The sequence below is a fragment of the Elephantulus edwardii genome, unplaced genomic scaffold (assembly GCF_000299155.1).
Source record: "Elephantulus edwardii isolate Elephantulus edwardi_28Jun2011 unplaced genomic scaffold, EleEdw1.0 scaffold00028, whole genome shotgun sequence".
NCBI lineage: Eukaryota > Metazoa > Chordata > Mammalia > Macroscelidea > Macroscelididae > Elephantulus > Elephantulus edwardii.
In genome coordinates, this window is record NW_006399778.1 from 3,840,992 (window position 1) to 3,864,510 (window position 23,519).

General features: G+C 42.3%; 1 protein-coding gene across 1 annotated transcript in view; it reads left to right on the forward strand.

Annotated features, from left to right (window-relative positions):
• PAFAH2 (platelet-activating factor acetylhydrolase 2, 40kDa) overlaps positions 1-23,519 on the forward strand; it is a 36,789-nt gene that overhangs the window by 7,636 nt on the left and 5,634 nt on the right. The window contains exons 4-9 of the mRNA XM_006883499.1: positions 1,587-1,655; positions 4,204-4,345; positions 6,152-6,265; positions 12,588-12,679; positions 14,101-14,271; positions 21,055-21,209. Of these exons, the coding sequence (XP_006883561.1) occupies positions 1,587-1,655; positions 4,204-4,345; positions 6,152-6,265; positions 12,588-12,679; positions 14,101-14,271; positions 21,055-21,209 (743 nt within the window). The remainder of the gene's footprint in view (positions 1-1,586; positions 1,656-4,203; positions 4,346-6,151; positions 6,266-12,587; positions 12,680-14,100; positions 14,272-21,054; positions 21,210-23,519) is intronic.

Sequence of the window (23,519 nt, forward strand, 5' to 3'; positions counted from 1 at the left end):
GCTTTGTATCCAAAGACGAAATTTGTAGGTGAAAGGAGTTAGCCTTCATTACAGACTGGTTAATTTCAGGGTCGAAAATATGGAACGCTTCACGAATTTGCGTGTCATCCTTGCGCAGGGGCCATGCTAATCTTCTCTGTATCGTTCCAATTTTAGTATATGTGCTGCCGAAGCGAGCCCAAATAATACAATTTTTATTATCAGCGATTATTGGCTGACTCCAGTCATCTTGTCTCAAAGGAAACCCCTTTTCTTGCCCCATATGGAAATAACATGGAAAACCAGCCAGTTCTGCTTTCAACCTTCATCTTTTTTAAACTTTATATAGAGTTGATAACAACATGTGCAGTGAGTTAAAATTCTGTGTAATCCATTAAAAGAGTTATATTTTAGATATATTGGTTAAATAGCAATAAAATTAATTTCACCTATTTCTTTTCACTTTTTAAGAAGTTCACTTTTTTTGTTGTTAAGGATGTATATGGCACAACAGAACCCTGGCTCACCGGTTTTTCCATGTACATTTCAGTGACATTGATTATGTTCTTCAAGGTACAATCGTTTTCACCCTCCTTCTCTGAGTTCTTCCTTCCCTTTTTAAATTTTTTCAATGTGTCTACTAGAAAATTTGAAATGACATACAAAGGTAACGATATATTTCTGTTCAATCATGCTAGGCTAGAACTGAATCACATGTGCTAGCTGCAGGGAGAGGCGGGGGAATTTGGTATTTTGATAGAATGGTGGTGTATTTAGCAGAAAATTAGATTTTGTTGCTAAGGAGAAATGTAATAATAGATATGTGGGATGGGTGGTTAGCAGTGCCTGCTGTGTGTGTGTGTGTGTGTGTGTGTGTGTGTGTGTGTGTAGACATGAAAACATAGACATTTTTTCTTCTTTCCTGCAAATTTAGAAGGCAAACAAATACACATGGGAAGTCACAGTTGAGATTAGGCAGGGTCCCTGCCCTCAAGGAGCTTATCAGTTTATCTATAATAATATTGATAAATATGAGCTCTGGTGGCCTAGTGGCAAGCAGCTGTGCTGCAATCCTAAAGGCACATGGTTCAAGGCCACCAGTTGCTCCATGGGAGAAGGATGGGCTATCTCCTCCCATGCGATTAACTGCCCGCTGGAGAGTCAGCTATGGGTTGGTTTTGACTCTATGATACACAACAACAATAGATAAATTTATAGTCAGTAAAAATCCAATTGTTGAAATAGCTAACCTGCACTTCAGAACAAAAGATGAAACAATGTTTCTATGGTGTTAGAAAGTACAGTGGACTAAACAACTATTTAAGGGGGGAAAAAAACAAAAAAAACAAAAAAAAGAAAGTACAGTGGAGTGATTTACATGGGTTTCCTGGGTAAGGAGAACCAGAGCGGTGATGAGAGAGAGTATGTTCCCTAGAGAGAACACCTTGGTTAGGGCTGTCTTGCATAAAACTTTCCATTTAGTCTTTTTTGACATGCTTGTTGAATAGTCTTTTTTGACATGCTTGTTGAAACAGAGCATGCTTGGGACAAGGGACAAAGGCTGAACCCTTGTTTTATATGTTTTGTGTTCCTTCCTGAATCTTTAGGACGTTGTATTCAGCCTTTTGCATGGAACTAGCTTCCCGTGGCTTTGTGGTTGCTGTCGTAGAGCACAGGTAAGATATGACAGCCATAATGAACTATCGCGGGTTAGATCCTTGCAGTGGACTAGGATGTAGGCTTTTTCTTGTTATGTGCCATTGAGTAGCCTACAGCCCATAGTAACCCTATGTACAGCAGCTCTGAAGCCTGCCCTGTCCTGAGCCAGTCTTAACTAAATCTGTCACACCAACCCTCATTGCTCCAGTTACTGTATCAATCCATCTCATCCCAGGTCTTCCTCTCCTGCGCTGTCTCTCGACCCTTCCGAGCATGATGTCCTTCTCCAAGGACCCTCCTGGCCACTTCCCCAAAGTATGTGAGAAGGAGCTTCAAAATCCTAGCCTCAAGGAAAAACTTGGTCACCCTCTCCAAGACAGACCTATTTGTTTTCTTGGCAGTCTCCATGGTATGTTCAAGACTCTTCTCCAGCACAATTTGAAGGCATTGAGTCTTCTTCTGTCATCTTTAATCATTGTCCAGCTCTCTGAAGCATAACAAGTAATTGTGAAGACCATGGTCTGGACCAGGCACACCTTAGTCTCTAGAATGACATCGTTGCTTTTCAGTACTCTGGAGAGGTCCCTGACAGCAAATTTTACCAATGCAAGTCATCTTTTGATTTTTTGACTGCTGGTGCCAGCAGTGGTGATTGTGGAGCTGAGCAAGCTGTAATTGTTAACAACCTCAATCTCTTCTCCATCTGTCATGGTGCTACCAGTTGGCCCAGTGGTGAGCATCTTTGTCTTCTTGATGTTGAGCCTCAATCCATACTGAAGACTACAGTCCTTGACCTGCAGCAAGCGCTTCAGGTTCTCTTCAGTTTCCGCAAGCAAGGTTGTGTCACCTGCATATAATAGATTGTTGATGAGTCTTCCTCAAATCTTGATGCCACATTCCTCCTCAAAAGCCCTGCTTCCTGTATAATTTGTTCTTCATATAAATTGAAAAGGTATGAAGACAGGATGCATCATTGACGCACTCCTTTTCTGATTTTGAACCATGCAGTGTTTCCTGTTCTGTTCTGAGGACTGTTTCCTGGTTTAAGTATAGGTTTTGCATAAGCACAATCAAGTGTTCTGGGATTCCCATTTTCTTCAAGGTTAACCACAATTTGTTGTGATCCATACAGTCAAATACCTTTGCATGCCTCTGGTATTCTTCGCTTTCTGCCAAGATCCATCTTACATTGGCAATAATGTCTCTCATGCCACAACCTCTTCTAAACCCAGCTTGTATTTCTGGTAGTTCCCTGTCACTGTATAGACTAGCCACCTATTAATGATCATTTCTGATTCTCAAAACAACTATGCAAGGCAGACATAATCTCCACTTTAAAGCTGAGAAAATCCAGGTTTCAAAAATGTTAACTGCTTGGAGCAAGTGATATAGCTCACTTGAAATTCAAGCCTAAATCTACCTCTAAACTCTACTTCCGCGCCCTGCCCCCCAACTCCCTTTATTACAGGGGAGCACTGCGTGGCCTAAAATCAAGGAGAGTGTACATCAGCGTATATCCTTTCTACATATATATTAAGTTTATATGCTGAATAAATTATTACAGAAGTTGGACTATACAAAGAAGAGTTGATTCAGGCTTCAGATTGGAGGAAGGCTCATCAATATCCTGCATTATGCAGATGACACAACCTCCCTTGTGGTTGTGTTACAACCACAAACTGAAGAAGACTTAAAGTACTTACTGCAGAAGGTTAAAAACCATAGCTTGCTATATGGATTGCATCTCAACATCAAGAAACAAAAAATCTTCATCACAGCACCAATAGGTATATAACATACACCATGATAGAGAAAAGAATAAAGTTGTCAATGAGTTCTAATTTTACTTGGATCTACAACTAATAACCATGGTAGCAACAACCAGAAAATGAAAAAATGTATTTCATCAGGGAAATCTGCTTTCAAGAGCCTTTCCAAGTTCTAAAGAGCAAGCATATCAGCTTAAAGACTAAGGTGCACCTGCTCCAAGCCATAGTCTTTTCAGTTGCTTCCTATTATACTGCATTTGAAGTTCAGCAATGAAGAAGAATACAAAAGAAGAATCAGTGCCTTTGAGTCGTGGTGTTGGAGAACAATACTGACTACCCCATGGGCTTCCGGAAGAACAAACAATTCTGTCTTGAAGGAAGTACAATCAGGATGTTCCTTATGGGCAAGAATGGTGAAACTTTGTCTCACATACTTTGGGCATGTTACCAGTAGGGGTTGATCTTTAGAAAAAGAGGTCGTGCTGGTTAAGGTAAAGGGTCAGCAAAAGAGAATGACCCTCAACAAAATGGACTGACAAAGTGACAGTAACAATAGGTTCAAGCAAAGATTGTGCGGATGGTTTAGGATAGGGCAAAGTTCAGATCTGTTGATAATAGGGTCGCTAGGAGTCATAGTCAGTTCACCTGCACCTTAACAACATACATACCCCTTGATGTCCACTCTACTAGACAAAGAATGATTCAGAATGTCTTCACCCAAAAAGAAAAGTTGTTAAAGGAGCGATAAAGCTCAAGAGAGTCTTCAGATTTCTCACTGTTTACATGTATATTTCAGGGACCAGTCAGCTGCAACCACTTACTTCTACAAGAAGACTCCAGAGGATAACCAGACCACTACTGAGCCACTCGAGGAAGAATGGATCCCTTACCGTCCAGTTGGGAAAGAGGAGAAGGAATTCCATGTCCGGAATCCCCAGGTAGACTTGGGCTAATTGGGAATGGAGAGTTAATAAATCCATGGTGCGTTCTGTGTGTATAGAGGTTGAATTCACCCTTTCTCTTAGAATTCCAGTGTATTGAATCTGGATTTGCCAGTGAGGATAAATGAGATATTAATCAAAGCTCTTTCAACTGCAAGTGACAGAAACTCAACTCAAGTTTGCTTAGGAAAAAAAAATTGACTGACTTATATAAACAAGCTGTAGAAAGGGTAGAACAGCTGGCGCCAGCCTGGAATGCCAAGGCTTGCTCTTCATATCTCAGCTGTCTCTCCTACAGGCGTACTTTGTGAGGTTAGAACCACAGGTTCTGATAGCTCTGAGCTTGCACATGCTCAATCTAGCATCTAAGAGAATCTTTTTATTTTAAGGGCAAAATGGGACAGGCCTTACCCTTGTCCCATTTTGTAGTTTGAAAAATCCAAGTAGTGTCCTTAGAAAAAAGTACAGGTCATTCCAGATGTATGACAGGGTTTCGTTCAGACAGCTCTGCCGTAAGTCAGTTCTGATGTAAGTGGAATATTTAAAAAAAAAAAAACAAAAAAACACTTTTCATTATTTTTGTCTTTTATTATCAGTATGTTGTTGTTATTATGTGCCTTCAAGTCACTGGTGTACAAGAGCCCTAAACCCTGCTCTATCCTGTGCCAACCTCACTGTCTCTGACACACCCACTCCCATTGCCCCAATCACTGAATCAATCCATCTCAACGAGGGTCTTCCATAGGGTCTTTATTTTCTTTGAGGATTGGAAATATTGTATATGAATTTACAGCTTCAACATTGGCACTTCCTGCTTTTCCACTTCTGTGTTTAGTATGTAAGCCAAAAGAAAAAGAAAACAAAAAGGGTTCTCAGTGTGGTTTGCCATAGCTCAACTACAGCTTAAGTCCAGAACTTTCTGTACTAAAATTTTAAGTCCTCTAGAAATATAGAAGAATTGGGAGCTAGGCTAGGCAGACAAAAGCATTAACTGTGTCCTACAGATTGAATTTGTTGTTGATAGCTTCAGTCCTCTAGGCCCCGACTCATAGTGACCCCGTGCACAATGCTGCCAGTCCAGCATCAGTCTCCTCAGGGATTATGATCCATAGAGTTTTTGTTGACTGATTGTTTTTAAGTAAATAAACTGACCTTTCTTTCTAATCTTAGTCTGGAAGCTTTGCTGAAAGCTGTTGCATAATAGCAGTACCCAAATGCCCAGTGGCAGATGAGTGGTGGCTGTATACTGCATTTAGAATACAAATATACTGTTTTTATTTATAAATATATATTAGTGTGTTTATTAAGTTATATGTATTTATTATAGAAATAGTATGTTCTTTTTTTCTCATTGGAGTCGCTGATAATCCTGTGTGTAGAAGGTAGAGACTGAAAGGCATCTAGCTGGCTCCTTTATACCATTAGGGGGTATTTACAGGAACTGAGGGAGTCCCTGGGAGGTGCAAAGGGTTAAACGCTTGACTACTAGTTGGAAAGTGGGCAGTTTGAATCCTGTTAGCAGCACCTCAGGAGACAGGCCTGGCCATCTGCTTCTGAAAGATCACAACCTTCAACCCGTGGAACAGTCTCTTCTGCACATGTGGAGCGGCTGTGAGTCAGAACCTGCCCAGCAGCGGCCGGCTACAGCACGGGCTGTGAGAGAGCCGAGTGTCCCTCGGGATGATGGGCCTACGATGCTTGCCGAGATGTGGGTGGACAAACTGCCTTTGTCCTGGAGTTGTGTAAGATTCTCTGGGTGGTTGTGTAGTTCACCAGCTTCCATCTGGACTGTCTCTGTCTCAGGTCCACCAGAGGGTGAGTGAGTGTCTACAGGTATTGACCATCCTGCAAGAGGTCACTGCTGGGAAGACCGTCCTCAACATCTTGCCTGACGGCTTAGATCTGACGACCTTCAAGGTATGGCTGAGCGTGGTTTGAGTTAGAATAAATGCATTTGTGAGCACGTTCTTAGTTACGAACATCAGAAACCGACTTCTCACACTAGCTTAAACTGGCAGAGGGTTATTGAATCACATAACCATGAAGACCAAAGGTGAATTGGCCTTAGGCCAGTGTGACTGAATCCAGAGACTATTATATGAATAAGGATGGCGTGTATAAAAAATTTACTTTTATGAATACTTATTATAATAAGAGTTCTTCACACAGGCTTTTGAAATATTGTTCACTTTTCTGTGCAGAACGAAATCAAGGATCAAAGAGGCTAAGTATGTACTAAAGTTTACTCAGTTGAGGAAGTAAAATTTTAAACTGGGCCTTTTTGATCCCTAAGCCTGTGCACTGTGCTCCTTTTGATAATTTTTTTTTTAAATAATACCTTTGAAAGCTCTGGTCAAGCCCTCTAGGGAGCAGCATCTGCTTGAATTGCCAGTAGGTAAGGCAGAATCCAAAATCTAGAATATCAACCATTTGTTGTATGCCTTCAACCCCTACCAGACAAGCTGGGCCCAGGACAGTGGGTGCAGGCCTGCACGCCTGTGAGCCCACAGACGGGGAATGGCAGGCTGCATTTAGATTAGTTGCAAGGTGGTCTTCTTGCATATAGAATTGAAAAGCTTACGTTTCATCTATCTAATTGAGTGCAATCCAAAAAAATTGATTACTCACTATGTTGACAATGCTGTGGGGAAGTCAGTATTGTCTTCCTACATTGCAAATTAGAGTACAAATTGCTCCATCAAAGGCAATTTGGCAACAGCGATCAACAGTACCAATGCACATAGACTTTGACCTAGCAATTTGCAATCTTGGAAAATTGCCTACAGATACCTACACGCATATGGTGTGATGTATGCACAAGGCTATTTCTTCCAATGTTGTTTGTAATATCAGAAAACAGGCAGCAACCTAAATGTCCACACCAGTAAGGGGACTGATTTAATCATTTATGGCACAATGGATATATTAATTGGGGTAATGCTAATTGCTAATTTCATGAACAACAAATCTTGGTTGCTTAACACAATAGAAGTTTATTTCTCTCCCACTATTAAGTCCAAAATGGGTGTTCCTCTGCAAGGCGCTAGTCAAGAAACCCAAACCCCTTTCATCTTATGCTTCTACCCTCTTCAAGCTGCGAAACCCAGCTTTGCTGTGTGCACTAAGCAAGCGGAATGGAAACAAGCATGAAGGTTTGTACAGGGGAGTTTTTATGGACTAGGTCTGGAAATGGTGATAGCATGTTGCTCACTTTCTGTTGGCTGGGGCTGAGTCACAAAGCCACATCTAACCGCAAGTTGTGTTAGATTTTGTGATCAGTCAACTGTCAAATGCAGCCATAGAAAAGATTGAGGAAGCTTTAAATGTACTGATACTGTTATGCCAAAAAATAAATTATACTACTCATCTGTATGAACTTAATGTGGGAGACAAATAAACTTCTATTGTGTTAAGCCACTGAGATTTGTTGTTCATGAAATTAGAAATTAGCATTCTCCCAATTAATATATCCATTGTGCCATAAATTATTAAATCAGCTTCCTTACTGGTGTGGACATTTAGGTTGCTGCCTGTTTTCTGATATTACAAACAACATTGGAAGAAATAGCCTTATACATACTTCACACTACATGTGTGTAGGTGTCTGCAGAACAGATCATTTGAGAAGCTGGGCTTTATGAAGAGGAATGTGGCAAGAGGATTTGAGGAAGACTCATCAGCAATCTGCAATATACAGATGACACAGCCTTGCTTGCAGAAACTGAGGAGGGCCTGAAGCATTTGCTACTGAAAGTCAAAGGACTGTATTCTTCAATATGGATCAAAGCTCAACATCAAGAAGACAAAGATTCTCACCACTGGGCCAATTGGCAAGCACCATGATGGATGGAGAAGAGATTGAGGTTGTTAACAATTTTCCTACAGTCAACACTCTTGGCACCAGCAGTCAGAAAATCAAGAGATGAATTGCATTGGAGGAATCTGTCAGAGACTTCTCCAGAGTACTGAGAAGCAACAGTGTCAGTCTAGAGACTAAGGTGCACCTGATCCAGGCCATGGTCTTTGCAGTTTCTTACTATATATCAAAGAGCTGGACAGTGACTAAGGATGACAGAAGAAGAATCAATGCCTTTGAGTTGTATTCCTGGAGAAGAATATTGCACATACCATAGACCACCAAGAGAACTAATAAGTCTGTCTTGGAGACAGTGAAACCAAGCTGCTCTTTGGAGGCAAGAATTTTGAAGCTCCATCTCACATACTTTGGGCATGTGGCCAGGAGGGGCTAGTCCTTAGAGAAGGACATCATACTTGGGAAAGGTGAGTGAACACAGTGCAGGAGAGGGAGACCATGGATAAGATGGATCAACACAGTAACTAGGACAGTGGGGGTAGGTGTGTCAGTATCAGTGAGCCTGACTCAGTACAGGGCAGGGTTCAGAACTGTTGTACATAGGGTCGCTGTGAGTTGCAGATGACTCAGTGGCATGTAGCAACAACAACCACTTGTGTGAAAAGGTGAGAAAGCATATGATATGTTTGCTTATATATATTTATTTAAGGAATCTCTGCAAGAATACGCAAGAAACCAGGACTTTGATCCAGTTCATCTTGCTCAGTTTTGACTGGTGAAGTGACACAAGAGTGGACCCAAATTTGTAAAATGCGCATAGACTGAAACATGAACTGGAATGCGCAGATCATGTGTCCAAGCCCTCCTAGAAACGTAATCTCCCTCTTAGAAAATATAAACAGCATGTGCACTGCATAGCAACCAAATCTCTTAACCAACATAGTTGCAAACAGAGGGCCCTGGCTCAAAAATGGCAGCTGACCACACCATTTTGAATGTAGTCATTCTCCACAGTCCTGGCAGTAATCTAATGCCATGCATCAGGCTCCTGGAAGGGCTTGTGATGTTTATTCTTGGACTTTGACTTGTTTTTCCCATTCCAGTTATTGTTTTGGATGACCTAAATTTTTCAAAGTTTTAAAACTTCTCCTCTAGTTTCGTTTCATCAGTCATGACTGAACTGGTCAAACCAGCTTGAAACCCTGAAAGACACTGATAGCAGTGGTTAGTCATTTGGAGGGTAAGGAGTGGGCAAGTATTTGCTTAGGGAATGGGCTAAAGAGACTTTTCTATAGACTTTGGGTTTTAGAAATATGTTACTATAAAAATAGGGGGAAAATAAAGACAAAAACTGATCCAATCATGTTGTTGATCTGGAGGCTCTGTGCAGAGAGAGAATTTAGGTCAAAGCATCAAGAGAGAAACTGGGGAGAGCAGAGAAAAGCAAGGGTTCAGAGCAGAGACTGGGCTGAGCCTAGAGAGATTTCCTGAGCCCCTTAGAGGCAGCTGCAGTGGCTTTTTATATAACCATGCCCTGAAGCCTTCTGGGGACAACCAGAAATAGATTATTTACAGAGCATGTTAGAGCAAGCCGACTCACTCTTCCCCCAACCTACACCCACCCAGGCCTTGGATAAAAATCAGGACAGATAACCAGAGAAAGTGGAACCTCAGTCGGCTTTCATCCAGTCATCCCTGGATTTAGAACAAAGTGGGCTGGGCATTAGGAGCATCCTCAGCCCATCCTCGGCTCAGTGCGTGTGTCCGCCTCACTGGACCAGTCATAGGCATTCTGGAGCATGGAGAGAGCTCTTCCTCTTAGTATGTTCTTAGGCTCCTGAGATGGTGTGCAATTTACTCCCATCTCTGCCCACCCATTTCCTTCTTTATACAGGGCTCAGGTGGTATAGTGCATTACATGTTATGCTACTAATGGAAAGGCCAGCAGTTCAGATCCATCAGCTGCTGCTTGGGGAAAAAGATGAACAGTCTTAGAAACCCAATGGAGGGTTGCTATGAGTAGTGATAGACTTGACAATAATGGTTGGGTTGTTGTTGTTAAGTGCCGTTGAGTCGTAGGTGACTCATAGCTACCCTATGAATGAAAGACCTGAACACTTGTATAACTTTCATCCTTTCTCCAGGTCTGTAGGGTTTCCGGAGGCAAGCTGTTTCAGCAGTGGACGCCACTCCTGCTTCCAAGCTTACAGATATTTAAATGTCTATATATTAAATGTCCAGATATTATAAAGATTATAAAAATAAAAAGCATGGTTCTCAGAATTTCTGCCTTCTTAGTTTTTTAGGGCTGCTATAACAAGTTACCACAAATGTACTGTTAAAACAACAGAAATTTATCTGTCATGGTTTTAGAGGTGATATCAAGGTGTCAGCAGGGCCATGTCCTTAGAAGAATCCTTCCTTGCCTCATCAGCTGCTGGTGGTTCATGGAATTCCTTCGATTCAGGCAGCATATAGCTTTCTGGTTTTTATCTTCACATGAACTCTTTCTGTCCAAATCTTCTCTTTTCTTTTATCAGTCATTGGATTTAGGGTCTACCCTGAATCTAGAGTAATTTCCTCCTTGTCTTTCTTTTGTTTAATTGTTAATTAGAGTTTGGTTTCCAAACAAGGTAGGAAGCAGTAGTAAGAAGAGCTCAAGGAGTGAGGCAGTGAGGGACCACCAAGGTTGGCTAGTTGTGCCACGGTCAGAGGCCACATGGGAGCCCTGGGCTGGAGGAATCTGAGAACAGTAGACTAGGGGAATTCCAAAGGGGTGTTTTGTGCACAGGGGACCTCCTTGCCACATTGTTCTAGCACAGCTCAGGCACCAGTGCCTGCATATGGCAGCCTAGCTCTCACTTCAGCACATGGCTTACAATCTGTGTCATTGGCTGATCCAACTATTCCTTGAGCTTGGCAGCTCATATGAAGAGAGACTAGAGCATGATCATACCCTGGGACAGCCTGATGAGTTCCAGTGTGTGCTCTGCCTTAAAGTAGTTAAAGAACTATTTGAGGGTCATCTCCTTAAAATTACAATAGCCCCTATGCTTCAAGGGAACCCCACAGTAGATACTTTTGTTATAATGTTGGTGTCTAGATGGGACAAGGAGCTCAGCGAAGCCAAAGAAAGGCAAGACCAAGTTGAGGAGGCCGTTTTTATAGGATTCAAGTGTTGATAACCCTGCCCAATCTTGTACAACTCCAGACGTACAGATGGAAGGTGCTGTCATCTTCTCAAAGTTGATGGCATACATCTTGAACTTGAAGGGCTTGTCTGGGCAGGATATTATGACCTTGAGCTCCTTTAGACAGCTGTCATCAGAAGAGGCATTGGTAATCTGCAGCTCAAGTCAAAGACATGGATCTTGATGCCAGACTTGGGGCTGAAGTTAGGGACCTGCACAGACACAGGAGGAGTGTGGCCATAGCAGTTCAGTCCTGACAACCCATCAGACTATGTTGTTTGTTGTTAGGTGCCTTGAAGTCAACTTCAGCTCATGTACCAAATGTACAAATATCAAAACATTGGCCTCTCCAGCGCTATCCTCATAATCTCTGCCAAGCTCAAACCCGCTGTTGTCATTATTTTAATCCATCTTGTTGAGAGTCTTCACCTCTTTTATTGACTTTCTACTTGTCCAAGAAGTATGTCTTTTTCCAAAGATTGGCCCATCCTGACAACATGGCTGTGTGTGTGTGATGGAGTTTCATTATCTTGACCCCTGAAGTGCACTCTAGCTCTACTTCTTCTAAGACAGATTTGTTTCTCCTTTTGGCCGTCCGTGGTATATTCAATATTCTTCACCAACTCCAGAATCCAAAGGCATCCATTCTTCAGTCTTCCTTATTCACTGTCCAGTAGTTCTGGGCAATAAGGTTAGCAGTGGCTGCCGCATAGTCCAGATTGTTGATATCAAAGGGAAACATGTATGAACATCACCTGCGGGACTCCCGAGTGTGTGAGCTGGTCTGGAGGGAAGTTGTGCAGCAGCTGCTGTACGTTATTAGAGTCCTGGGTGTGCAGATGGTGCCAGGCCCAGGTCATAGAGTCAGCCTCAGTGATTGACTGTCTTGCCATCCTAAACTAATGCTGTTCACAAAGACTGTGTTTCCAATTTCTGGTTCTGGGTGGACATGAATTTGGGGGAGGTGGAGGCTCTCTTCAACCTACCTCAGATCATTATGGTTCAAAAACAAAGATGAGGAAACATGATTCTCAGGAAGCCTGCCTACAGCAGGCTGTTCAGCCTGGCTATAGCTATTCCAGTGGCTAAGAGATTGCCAGTGCTGTGGCTTCGTGGGCTTATGCATTCTACAGTGCTTCTGCCTCATTGTCTCCATAGTTATTCTTACCTCTGACAAATTCTTAGGGAAGAAGCCTTGATTTTCTGACTTGGTCAAGTTCTTCACTTTCCTCAGGGCAGCATTGACATGAGCCGTGTGGCTGTGATGGGACATTCATTTGGAGGGGCCACTGCTGTTCTGGCTTTGGCTGAGGAAATCCGCTTTCGGTGAGTTTTCCATTGATGCTGCTACGCTCCACAAGGTATTTATTCATTCGGCAAGTCTTTATACGTAAGCATTAAGCCCACTTACTGTTTTAGGGGCTGGGATCTCAGTGATAAACCAGAAAGCAAGGCCTCTGATGTCATGGAATTATGTTATTGTGGGAGATAACAGACTCATAAGGTAATTCAATTCTCAGCAACAAAGAAATTAAAAAACAGGGTAAAGTGCTAGAGTGTCCAGAGGCTTTTCTCAGAATGGGACAAAAGCCAAAATCCAAAAGGTGGAAGAAGCCAGCCATTCCGAAGTCCAGGAGAAGATCATTACAGCCAGAGGGAGCAGCTGCTGCCAAGGTTCAAGGGGAAACAGCGTGCTGTGTTAGTGCCAGAGGGGACCAGGGAGGGCAGTTAGATTTTATTCGAATTATGACAAGTGGCCATTGCAGAATTTTAAGCAGAGAAAAAGCAATCTTACATGCGCTAAAAAAAAATTTAAAAAACAATTAAAATATCTGTCTACTATGTAAAGACCAGAAGGTAGTAGGACAAGAATGAAACAAAGGAGCAAGTAAAGGGAGCTTGATTTAGAATCCAGGCAAGAAAATACATCTGCCTTAGGGTGAAGGAAGGAGTTACAGTTAAAGTTATCTGCCTTAGATGGAGGAGTGGAGTGGAGACCATGCAAGGAGTCAGGGCGTATTTCAGAGTCTCCATTACTTAGTGATGTAAGAGGTGAAAATGAAGCGTAATCCAGGCTTCTCATTTGCATCTCTACCATTTGGTCAGTGATAATCTTCCTCATTGAGAGAGAGAAGATGGGGGCTCATTTTGGGAGGTGGGGATGAAATCTTTAGGACTTAATTTTACCCCCGTGGTGACACACTCACCAAGTCTCCGAGTTGTGGCGCCAGCCTTCTCTGAATCCCGCCACTGCACAGCACACTCTGTGGACTTACATAGCGCTTATTATAAAGTTAGAGTGCTCAGGAGCTGCACTGTATTTTCTGTCTCCTCTGCTAGCAGACAGAGCTCCTTAGGAGTAAGAATTATGCTTTGCATCCCTGTATCCACATAGTAGACAGTCAATGAATGGTGAATGAATGAATGAATGATTACAGGAACAAAATGCCTGTCATTCTCTGTAACTCAAATCAATCTTCTGGGAGTAAGTAGATCAAGGAGGCAGAGGGGGCCTGATTCTTGTGCTCAAAGAGTTTAAAATTTGGAAGGATTGGTGACAGGTGAAAGTGACATGTACGTATGTATGTATGTGAAAGTGAGCCTGACAGAAGGATATGGTCCCTGCACCCCCTTCTTGGCTTTCTGAGCCTTTGGCCCACTAGAGGGAACCCCGCCCTTCCCCATCATGCTCACTGTTCTTGCCTGGGTTTCTGGTTGGCATTCCTACATGTCTGGTTCTGTTGCAGGTGTGCTGTGGCACTGGATGCTTGGATGTTTCCACTGGAACGTGACTTTTACCCCAAGGCCCGAGGCCCTGTATTCTTCATTAATACTGAGAAATTCCAGACAGTGGAGAGTATTAACTTGATGAAGAAGATGTGTAGCCGGCATGAACAATCTAAGATCATAACTGTTCTGTGAGTAAATCCCGACCAAGACCATGCTCCCAGCGTCTTATCTTCACTCAGCTATGGCTCCCTTAATTTCTTTTGGAGTAGACAGAAGTTTTCACCTATTAATAGAATATTGTTCATTGTTGTTGTTAAGTGCTGTCGAGTCGAGTGCAACTCATAGTGACCCTATAAACAAAACCTGAACCCTGTTACATTACTATCATTGTTTCTCTGTTCATAGAGATTCCAGGAGCATGTGGTTTAGAAAGTGGATGCCACTCCTGCTTCCAAACCTGAATCAATCTTGGAAATTCACCAAACACCGCCCACGATGGATAGCCATTATGGTATTTGACACACCTATGGCACAGTTTAGGTTGTTAGCCCTGATGTGTCCACTTGCTGTACAGAGGTAACTTGTGGTTGCTGTGAAGCTGAACACTGTGACACTGATGTGTCAACTGCATTAATGGTTACCCATGGTGGACAGTGTTTGGTGGAGCTTCCCAATTAAAGCAAACTTAGAAGCAGGAGTGGCATCCACTTCCATAATAGCTTGCCTCCGGAAACCCTATGAACTTGGAGAAAGGATGAAAGTCACACAAGTGTTGAAGACTTTCATTCATAGGGTCTCTGTGAGTTGCCTTATGACTCCGCGGCACTTAACAACAACAACAACATGGCACAGTAGTTCAGCATCAGAGCAACTCCAGGTTACTTCAGTACAGCAACTAGACAGACCACTGCTGTACCATTTAAAAGAATGTTCATCCCAAACTCAAAACTGCATTTTTAAATTCACACCCAAGTGGTGATGGACTAAAAACCAGAGACTCCCAGTCCATCTGGCAAGTCCGTTCAGCTGACATCCACTTGTGGACGAAAATAAAGCCAAAAAACATCAAACGTTCCTTACATGACCCTCATCAAGACATGAGAAGCCATCTTCCAGCATCAAACCAATTCACAGGAGCCTCCAGTCTGCAGACTTAGCCAAGCACTGCTGCATGTTTAAAATCAGCCATGCCCAAATGCTGGTGCGCTAATAGAATACCTAAATCAAATACTTCCTGAGTTTCAAAGCCTTAATTCTTGTACAATTATATGTCAATAACCCCTTCTCTCAGAGCTCTCGTGGCTTAATAAGAAGCTGTGCTGCAATCCCAAAGACACACAGTTCGAATCCACCAGCTGCTACAGGAGTAGGATGGACAGGCTCCTCCTATGTGATTTACTGCCTCTGAAAATGCCTCTGAAAACCCACTGGAAGGTCAGCTGTGGGTCGGTTCTGACTCGAGAGCACAACAACAATTACAACCACAACCCCTTCTCCATTTAGTTTCACCTGCAGTGATTTCTTTAGTAATTTATGTGACTTTGTGACAGGCTTTGCCTGCCGCTTTTGGGAATAGAGCTTGTGTGTACCCCAGAGATCTTTAACAACAGTTGCAAATTTTACTTGGTCTTCTGAAGTTGACCTTGGACATTCACAAGATAGATTTTTAAAGATCATCACGAATATTTACATTCACAGATACTTTTAGTGTGTAAAACTTACTCTCAGAAAAAGATTCCATTCACTTCCATCGCCATTATTGTCACTCACCCACTGCTGCCCTGTCAGTGGGACTCACAGTAACTCTCTGTCAGTTTCCCAGGCTGTGAATCATAACTGGAGGAGACCGCCCATCTTTCTCCCTTGGAGCAGCTGGTAGAAATGCAGTCTTTTTGTTCAGAAGCAAAACACCCTACAGACTAGGCCACTAGGGAACTCTCTCCACTGCTAGCAGCTGGCTTTATTTGGGGAGCCATTTCTCAGTGAAAGATTTTGTTATAAGTCACTTTATGCAGTTTACATGGAAAGTAGCATTGAATGACAGGTGCCAGGCTCAAGTATCGTTCACTTGCTCTGTGACTTGAGCATCCAGCACCTAGTTTAAGAAACAATACATTGGCAATAGCTAAATCTCTCTCGTGGAGCTCCTTGAGTAGTCGACAGGAAGTTACACTGCCTCCCTGGTGGTTCGAATCTACCAGCATCTCCACAGAAACTCAGTAAAGGAGAAGCTATGAGTTGGTCCAATTTGATGACTGAGATTATATAGTTTATTTCCCCAATCTTTTGCATATACCTAGTGATTTAAAAATGCTAGCTGGGCTCTGACAGAGCTAGCAGCAAAATAACAGAGGTTGTTGCCCTTTGCTCCAGGTTTTATCCTCTTGATTTTATGTGGCAGGAGCATTGGCCACCACTAAACTGAAGAATATTAAATGATCCAGGAAGTATTAAAAGAAGATGGAAAGAATATACTGAGTCACTGTATTGAAAGGAATTGGCAGACACAGAAGAATTTCATGAAGCAACATATGAGCAAGAGCCTCTGGTGATAAAAGAAGTAGTTCAGGCTGCTTTGAAGGAAATGGCAAAAAATAAGGCCCCAGGAATAGACGGTAAACCAATTGACATATTTCAGCTAACAGATGCTGCCCTGGATGTGTTCACCAAGTTGTGCCAAGAAATCTGGAGAACAACCACTTGGCCAACTGACTGGAAGAGATCTATATTTGTTCCCATCCCAAAGAAAGGTGACCCAACAGAATGTGGAAACTATAGAACAATATCATTGATTTCACATGCAAGCAAGATTCTAGTGAAGATTATCCAAAAATGACTGGAACAACACATCAACAGAAATTTGCCAGAAGTCCAGGCTGGGTTTAGAAGGGGTCGTGGTACTAGGGATATTGTAGCTAATGTTAGATGGATCTCAGCTGAAAGCAGAGAATACCAGAGGAATGTCTATTTGTGTTTCATTGACTATGCAAAGACATTTGACTGTGTGGATCATAACAAACTGTGGCTGACTCTGAGAAGAATGGGAATCCTGGAACACTTTATCGTTCTAATGCAAAACCTATACTTGAACCAGGAGGCAGTCATCAGAACAGAGCAAGGGAACACTGCATGGTTCAAAATTGAGAAGGGCGTACACCAGGGATGTGTCCTATCTCCATACCTTTTCAACCTGTATGCAGAACAGATTATCCAGGAGGCTGGGCTCTATGAGGAGAAATGTGGGGTCAAGATTGGTGGACGATTTACCAACAACCTGCATTATGCGGATGACACAACCCTGCTTGCTGAAACTGAAGAGAACCTGAAGCACCTGCTGCAGAGGGTCAAGGACTGCAGCCTACAATATGGATTGAGGCTCAATGTCAAGAAGACAAAGATTCTCACCACTGGGCCAATTGGCAGCATCAGGATGGATGGTGAAGAGATTGAGATTGTTTACAGCTTTAGTTTGCTTGGCTCCATAGTCAACATTCTTGGCACCAGTAGCCAGGAAATTAAAAGGCGCATTGCCATGGGAAAGTCTGCTGTTAGGGACCTCTCCAAAGTACTGAAGAGCAATGGTGTCTCTCTGGAGACTAAGGTGCATCTGATACAGGCCATGGTCTTTGCAATCACTTGTTATGCATCAGAGAGTTGGACAATGACTAAGGAGGATAGAAGGAGAATTGATGCCTTTGAGCTGTGGTGCTGGAGAAGAGTATTGAGAGTACCATGGACTGCTAGGAAAACAAACAGATTCATCCTTGAAAGGGTTAAACTGCGTGGCTTCTTGGAGGCAACGATTCTGACATACTTTGGTCATATTGTAAGGAGCGACTGGTCCTTGGAGAAGGACATCATGCTTGGGAGGGTGGAGGGACAGCGCAGGAGGGGAAGGCCCTCTATGAGGTGGATTGATTCAGTGACTGGGGTAATCGGGATGGGTGTGTCAGAAACTGATATTTGCACAGGACAGAGCAGAGTTTAGGGCTATTATACATAGGGTCGCTATGAGTCACAAGCGACTCCACAGCACATAACAACAACAACAACAATATTAATCACAGAATGTGAGTTAGCATAAGACAACACAAATGACTTGCTTCCTGCAGGCTACTGTGACCCCACACCCATCTTACTGTGCTCAAAAATACCTGGCTCATTGTCTCCATGACCACGCCTGTGGAATTGGAAGGAGTTTCTGGGAAGGAACACTGGAGGAGGCGGGGGCACCATCCACATGTGACAGCATGCTGGGCCCAGGATCTCTCAGCCAGGTGGAGCGGGTGTAGAGTCCAGCGGAGGCAGCTCCCTGCAGCACCTGGGAGGCTAGGGTTAGTCTCAGCCTCTGTTTTGTTGAGTTACAACCAACATACAATACACTGTCCTGAAGTGTACAGTCTCCTAATTTGACAAGTGTATACACTGCTGAAGCCATTACTAAGCCAAGACAGTGAGCAATTCCAGCAGCCCCAAAATGTTCCTTCTGCTCTCTGTAAGCCCTCACTGCTACTCCATTCACAGATCTGCTTTCTGTCCTTATAAATTGGATTGTATTTTCTGGAATTTTATGGAAATGGAGTCATAACAGTAGGTGGTCTGGTAGTAAAGTCCATAAGGAATTATGCTGTTGACCCAAAGGCTGCGTCCTGGAAAAAGATGGGCTTTCTCTTCTGTGCTTCTTACTTCCTCAGATACTGACTAGATGGTCAGCGTTGAGTCTGTTCCAATTCCTCATTAATGAGGGGGTTTTTAAAAGTCTCTGTCATGTACCCCTTCCCAACTATCCTTGCCTACACTGAAGCTTCAGAGCACACATGCTTCAGGGATATCTGTTCCTGATTTAATAAAGCAAGTGATTGTATGCTGTGGGCATCGGAGTCACACAGGGAGTTGAAATGACCAGTTGAACAACCCTGAATGCTAGATGTCTGCTCAATAGTTAACCACATCTTCCTTTGCTAATTTGGCCCAGGCTTTCTTCCTTAGCCCCTCACCTGCACGTCATTTTTATTTCAAGGCAGTCAAAGGATGATTTAAGTTGTCAAAGTCAGTTGGATTCAACATGATTGGGCCTCTGGAGGTGGGGAGGTGAGAGCAGTTAAAAAGGAGAAAGCGGTTCTTCCCCTGTCTTTTGCCAAGTCAGTATTCATTGTCTATTCTCCCCTTCTCCATTCCCTTTATTAAAACAGCAGTGTTAGGCAGTATTTGTCCTTTTGTGACTTAGATATTTCATTTAACATAATGTCCTCATGGCTACCTCCATATTGTGTAATGTTTTACTATTTCATTCTTTTTCCTCACTGCATAATATTTCGTTGTGTGGATGGGATATTTTCTATCCACTTATTTCTTGATGGGCACTTGGGTTGTTTCCATCTCTTTACTATTGTGAATAATGCAGCAACAAACTTGGATGTGCGCACATCTGTTTGAGTTGTGGCTCTGGTTTCTTTAGATTATATTCCTAGCAATAATGAATAAAGTTAAAATGTTTTAAAACTCATAAAATTTTAAAAATTATTCTGAAAAGAAACAATACAACTAAAAGAAAAGAACTGGAAATAATGCTGATTATGGATTATATGTTTGTGTACTTACCTGCTTCACCTCCTTAGCAACAAGTGAAGCAGATTTGAAAAATGAGTGGTGAAAGGATTAAAAAGGAATGTTTGAATGAATTCATATTTTCAAATTTATTAAAGCTCCATTAATGGTTAAACAAAAAAAAAAAGTAGGCAAAGGGGCTAAATCAGGTCCTGGACACCAACTCTCCTTATCTTATTCTGTACACTTTTTTGTGTGCCTTAAACAATTTTTTTTTAAAGTCATTTATTCTACATGCCATAAAAGAAAAATTTTAGCATTTAGAGTTCCCCTTTCCATTGAATTCACTAGTAAGTGTCATTATGTGTCATTTAACCCAGATAAGCCTAGTCGGATTGTACCTAAAAATTCAATGTATTTTATGTCAGAAGACTTGAGTTTCAGTCCAGAAACGCTCTTTATTGTCACTTTCCCTCATTTTTTCCTGATTATTTAGATAAAGGCAAATGATTCCCTTCCCTGCATATGGTGCAGCTCTGAAGAAGTAAGTGGATTTCGAGCATGCTCAGATGTCACAAGGTGGGAATCAGTGGCAGGAATGGCAGCTGGTGCAGACCTCATCACCTTCCCTCATTCCTCTCCTCTGACCACCTCTGAGCAAGCTTTGAAAGCCCAGCGCACCCGAGAGCAACCCCAACCCAGTCACTTGCTAGTTGTTTGACCTTGGGCGGATTATTTCACTTCTCTGAGCAGCAGATTCCTGTCTGTCAAAGGGGAAAATACTTGCCTTGTCTGGTTGTGAGAAAAGCACCCTGTGTATAGTAACCCGGTTCACCACTGTTGAGCTGAGTGTGACTCATGACAATTCAGTAGGACAAGGTAAAACCACCCCCTAGAGAGTCCAAGATTGTGAATCTTTTTTTTTCCAAGGTTGTGAATCTTTATGGACGTACTGCCTTTCTATTCACCCAGCTTACCTAGTGACAAATTTTTACTCCTCTCTCCGTCCCTTCCCATCCCTTTCATCGTCCATAAAGATTCACAAAGATGAAAAGGATGGGAAGGGAGGGAGAGAGGAGTAAAAATTCGTCACTAGGTAAGCTGGGTGAATAGAAAGGCAGTACGTGAAAAGAGATTGATGAGACACTGTCGCTAATGATGTTAATCAGTGACAATGTTCTAATGCAAAATGTTCATGAATGATTGTATATAAAAACCCTTTATGATTTGTAAAACTTCACTGAAATTGGGGGCAATAAAATCCTTATGGAAGCAAACGGCCCCAGGTTTCTCCTGCAGAGTAGCTGGTGGATCCAGGCGTGGCCGAGCACTCTAGAACTCCTTTGCACGTGGGAGCTGCTTAATGTATGTGTGCGTACTAGCCCATGAACCCTCACCTGGTACTTATTTTTCCTTTGTTCTAGTGGTTCTGTTCATCGGAGTCAAACTGACTTTGCCTTTGTAACTGGCAATTTGATTGGCAAATTCTTCTCCTCTCAAGTCCGTGGGAGCTTGGATCCCTATGAAGGTCAGGAGATTGTGGTACGGGCCATGTTGGCCTTCCTGCAGAAGCACCTCGGTAAGGAGACAGCTGTATAAGGGGAAAAATTTTTCCTGTAGTGGAGGTGGTCTATACTGATATGTCAGGGATTTGGGGGCTTAGGACAAAATGAAAACCTGTGTGAAGGAGACTTAAACGGGGTAATAGAAAAAAAAATCTTAACTGGAAATTCAGAGATTCTGGTTCAGTCTGTTGCTAACTGCCTGACCTTAGGTAATTGTTTAACTTTCCTGAGCCTCCGTTTTATTATTAAATGGTGTATTATATACCTTCTCTCCACTGACTTTGTTCAAATCCAAGGTTAGCCTACCAAAGATAGGCCAAGGCCCATCTGTGTTGTAAGACTAGTTGTGATGATAGATGGTCTAAATTTGACCAAAAAGACTCTCAAGAAAGCAAGAAAGGATTATGGATTGTTAGACCAGCTGAACTGTGAGACCCTTAGAAGAGGTCTCGTGGTCTAGCAGCCCACCCAGAAGAGGTATCTGCCGCATGATCAAGCAGCATGACCTTTTGCAAGGAGAAAGCATTGGTAAGCACATGAGCCCTCCTCCCTACTGGAGAGGTTTGTGGGTTTGGGTTTTGTTTTTTAATAACTGTGTCTTTTCATCAGAAAGACAATGTGCTCGTTGAAAGTATCCATACCAAAACAGTTTTCTGTTCAATAGTCTCTACAGACGTTTCAGGGGCCTTGATTACATTCTTCCCATTGCACCAGCTTTCTCATTATTTCCAGGTCTAGTTGTTCCATTCCCACTGACCTCATCTCACAGCCCACCAACCTCCTCATCTATGCATTGGAGTATTTGTTGGGCATTTGTTCTTATAGAGATAATTTTTTTAAAGGGATGACATTCATTACTGTTTTTGTAAATTTTGTTGTTGAGAATGTACCCAGCAAAGCTATACAGTTCAGGAACCTTGGTTACATTCTTGAAGTTGTACTATTTTCACCCTCCTGTTCTTTTTTAATAAATCGTTATTTTATACTGGTTTGCTTACAACATTTATATACATTGTTTTTCACACCGGATCTTTCCCATTTCCTTTAGCCACTCCTACCTCTACCCATCAAATTGTGTGACCCTATGATTACTCTCCTGCCTGTCCTCACCCCTTGGCTCCCTTTCACTCTCTCCTGGATCCTCATACACGTTTTGCTAGTGTTCTTTCCATTCACCCTTCCATTCTGAGTTGTTCCTTTCACATTAACATCAGTCCCCAAAGGTTCCTATCTGATCTTTGGAGTTGTTCTTGTCCCTTAGATCCCACATAGATAATTCTTAAAGGGGCAGAAACCTCAAGGCAGACCTTTTTCAAGAGTTACTAATGTTTAGTTTTAAGAAGACTTTAGAGGTGTAATTTTCTTTCAAGGTTTAAAGATGATCTCAGGATAATCATGTTGGGAAATCTGCTGCTCTGTTAATATTATAAATATGAAATATTACTATTTACTGGGTTTTCATATTACTATACTGTTTACTAGTTGGTTAAAAAGATGGCTTTGAAAAAAATTTTAAAATACTAAAAATATTGACAAGCTCTGGTGGCCTAGCGGCAAGAAAGGGCACTACAATCCCACAGGTGAACGGTTCAAACCCCCCAGATGCTCTGCTAGAGAAGGAGGGACAATCTCCTCCCGTACCAGTCAAATCCAATTTGACAGTACACACACTAAAATAATTTTTAAAAATGCTAAAAATAAAAACTTGAAAGACAAAAAACAAAAATGGCTTGGAATTATTTCAGTTCAAGGCTTAAAGAACATCTCAGCATAGTTGTTATTGAGTGCTGTTGATTCAGCTCTGATTCACAGCAACTCTATGTACAACTCACTGAATCTCAGCCCAGTCCTGCACCATCCTTGCACTTTGCTGAGGTTAAGCCCATTGTTCAAGTTGCAGGGTCAGTCCACCTCGTTGGATGTCGTCCTTTTTCACCAATCCTTTCCCATCCAAGCATGATGTTCTTCTCCAAAGACTCACCCCTTCTGATGTGAGTCTGGTAAGTCTGGATATTTTTAAAGATTTTGAATTCTTTTTCCCACTTTCTGTGAGGATTCCTCCTATTCTTCTGGCCTCAGGATCAGGTATGTGCGTGGTCCTGGAGTTTCCATTAGGTACGCTGCTTCCTTCTCGGATTCTTGAGTTTTTGTCTTTCTCTTTTGTTCCAGTAAGTGGGTAGAGACCAAGAGTTGAGTTTTAGATGGGCACTCAACTCTAATGATTTTAAGACTTGTGATCTTGTTACGTTTTCTTTGGTTACAAGGACTAGAGAGTCTGTAACTTACCTCCAGAAAGAAGAAGAATTTGTGGTGAGAATGTACTT